The following is a 3,238-nucleotide window of genomic DNA, read 5'->3' on the forward strand; positions in this document are numbered from 1 at the left end:
ATTTGTGTGAGGGGTAAGTTTAGGGGCGGAGTTAGGGGTGGTCCTTCGTATGAATTCCTATGAATTTGGCACCTCGTAAAATAAAATACAAATTCGTACAATTCGTACAATTTTGTGCAATTAGCATCAGTTTGGTTACCAACATTTTTCAAAATATCTTTTGTTATTCGTAAATTTTTACCAGAATGCAACATTTCATCGCACAATTAGACTGTTTTTCTCACAATTGCGAGTCATAAACTTTCAATTAAGTCTCGATTAAGAATCGCGAGTTATTAACAGCAATATGTAAACCCAGAATTCATAGAAAAAAGTTAGAAATGTGAGTTCATAACAATTGCAAGATGTAATTTCACAAATGAGCAAGAGGGTGGCTAACCGCACACTGATCCACTCAAGACTAAAAAGTCTACAAAAACATCTTTTTAATTTTTATAAATTGCATTTATTTATTTTTTATTTTTTTGGAGCGCTACAATTTTCTCGAGATGTAATTTCACAGAATTCTGATTTTACAATTCAGAATTGCTACTTGTGAACTCGCAATTGGGTGATATAAATTCGCAATTGAGAAAGAAGTCCAAATGGTGAGATATAATCTCGCAATTACAAGAATAATTCGCAATAAACTTTTATATTTTTATTCTGTGGCGGAAATAAGCTTCCATATGAATCGCATACATATGGGAGTGAAGTGTACGCTAATTACGCAAATGTATGATCTGTACGTGCGTTTTTTTTATTGTTCAGAAAAAAGCATGACCATCCACTCCTAAACCTAACCATCAAAGGTCGTATGAAATGGTATGAATAAAAATTTTACAAATCCATACGAATTATCCACCAATTTGCCAAAACATAAAATAGCTACAAATTGCCATGAGAGCATAGGAATAAATGGTTGCAAACAGCGTTTCATGTTGACTTTGCAACATATTTCAAATTGCAATACCTGGAGCACCATAAAACAACCAAACCATGAGTGAAACGGTTGGCATCACCTGCAAAATCTGTCAAATAAACATGCCATCTAAACATCCAGCGTGAACGTGCTATGGCAGTTGTTTCCATTACTGTCATATTAAATTATGCCTCGGCTACAGATTTGGCAGAGTTGCCCAAGGGTTCAGGAGATCAGCACAGAGGCCTGCCAACCCTCCCTCAGCCTCCAGTTATGAGTTTGCATCTGGAATGGGGGGAAAAAAACTCCAAATGTGTTCCAGCCTCTCACAAGCGCAAGTGAAGTGTCACTTAGAATAACAGGTTGATTGATTGTTTTGAGAAATGCGTATTTTCACACACTGGGTTACACATCGACTTAGCACTTCTGACAAGTTTCTAACTCATATTACAGGAGCCAAATCACTCATCTTCAGTACATTTCACCATTTTTCAGTACAGAGTTCCCATTTTTCTTTTAGATTCTGTTGCTCCAATTACCAAATCAAAATTTGCAGACTGATATTGCTGAAGTTTAAACCCTGTATTTTTTTTTTTTTGTTACCATATTTTGCATAAATACTTGCACTGAACTTTTTTTTTTTTTGCATTGTGACGTATGTATGTATGTATTTATTAAGCTTTTTTACTTCTAATTCTCATTCCTTTAATATTAAAAATGTTCTAATTTATGGTAATAATGACATTTTTTTATATAAAGCAATTTTTAAATAATAAAAATAATTACAAATATTTTGGATATACAAGTTAATTAAATAGTATATTTAAAAAAAATTATGAATTATATAATTACATTTATAAAATGTAATTGGAGCAAACGTTTGGGCAAGATGATTTCCACTTTTACTTTATTACATTAGGGCATGTGCTTCATTATCATTAAAATGTTATCACAATATATAACAACAAATATTCTTTATAAAAATAATAATATATTTTTTAAATAAATATTTAAAAATATATGAATTATGTCAATTATTGATTAAAATTTATTATATAATTTAATTATTAATTCATAATTTATTTGTAACATTTGTTGGGCTATTTGTAAGGTGATATTAACAAAAAAAAAGTAGTATTTTTAACTGTCTTAAGATGATATTAATTTAAAAATGCAAAGATGATTCTCACTTTTACTAGGAATGTGCTTCATGGTCATTCAAATTTTTAAGATTTCTTTATGCAACAAAAATATACTCTATTATATATAAAATATATAATATTAGTGTTATAAAACAAAAATAAATGTTTTATATAAATAGTTTTCAAATAAATCTAAATCATTAAAAATAATGTATTTTATTGCATTTAAACTGAAATTAGTACAAATATGTTGAAGACAGGCGGTGTGCTTCATTCATTATATCACAATATATAACAAATCAAATGTATGCAAAATATAGTTTTATCATTTCAAAAAGTTGAGAATTTTCTCTTAAAATTAAGAACAGAAATATGCTTAGCCAATTAAAACGTCAAAGGATCTTTCTACTAACAAAGCAGCCTACCATCTACACACCATACAGTACCTTGGAGTATATGTAAACTAACCCGTGGTGTATGAATATGCTAATTATTCAGTAGCGGCTCGAACGGTAGGATGTGTACTTCTCCGAGCCCATCAGAAGGTAAGGGTTAATGAGTTTGCTGTGGCATATTGTGTGGATCTGAGAGCGTTCTGGTGGTCCACGAGTTCACACACTTTGGTGAGGCGGTGACACTCGTGAGTCATTTGCGCTGCGCTCTCAGGAGTGACAGCTGATGCCCGCTCATGGACCACTGCATAAACACCACAGGATCTGTCCACGATACACCTGACCACCGACACATCTCCGGCCGCGTGCTGTTTCCGCCTCTCTCCGCATTACGCATTACTCTTAGTTATTTGCCATGCCAAGCTGGAGGAGAAACCTGACTTTTTGCCTGCAGAGAATGCATGACGAAGGTAAGTGAATTGCTTTCAGACTTATAAATCGAGTTTAGTGCGAATTCGCTTATCGGTTCTAATGGTAAATGCGCAAATTAAGCTCTAGGGTGTGCGTAATAGACGTCAGCTCTGTGAATTCACCACGACTGCGTTTGCTGCTCTGAACCCACGTGTTAATCAAGTGCCATGTGTTTTTCCTTGCTTTGTTTCTGTAATTAATTATGACTAAAATTATGTCTCAAGCAAAATGAGTTGTGCCCCAGGACATAGCCTATGGGATTCTCATCGATAAATGCTAGGTGATTCCTATTATGCAATACTTTTTAGGTCTTAATATACTGGATAAATGCT

At 33.2% G+C, this 3,238-nt stretch overlaps 1 protein-coding gene across 1 annotated transcript in view; it reads left to right on the plus strand.

The window, feature by feature from the left end:
• Positions 1-2,588: 2,588 nt before the first annotated feature.
• LOC107691200 (glutamate receptor-interacting protein 2-like) overlaps positions 2,589-3,238 on the plus strand; it is a gene marked incomplete at its 3' end in the record, with an annotated part of 182,055 nt that continues 181,405 nt past the window's right edge. The window contains exon 1 of the mRNA XM_016489697.1: positions 2,589-2,905. Coding sequence (XP_016345183.1) covers positions 2,851-2,905 — 55 coding nt within the window. The remainder of the gene's footprint in view (positions 2,906-3,238) is intronic.

This window comes from Sinocyclocheilus anshuiensis, unplaced genomic scaffold (genome assembly GCF_001515605.1).
Source record: "Sinocyclocheilus anshuiensis isolate Anshui unplaced genomic scaffold, SAMN03320099.WGS_v1.1 scaffold338, whole genome shotgun sequence".
Classification (NCBI taxonomy): domain Eukaryota; kingdom Metazoa; phylum Chordata; class Actinopteri; order Cypriniformes; family Cyprinidae; genus Sinocyclocheilus; species Sinocyclocheilus anshuiensis.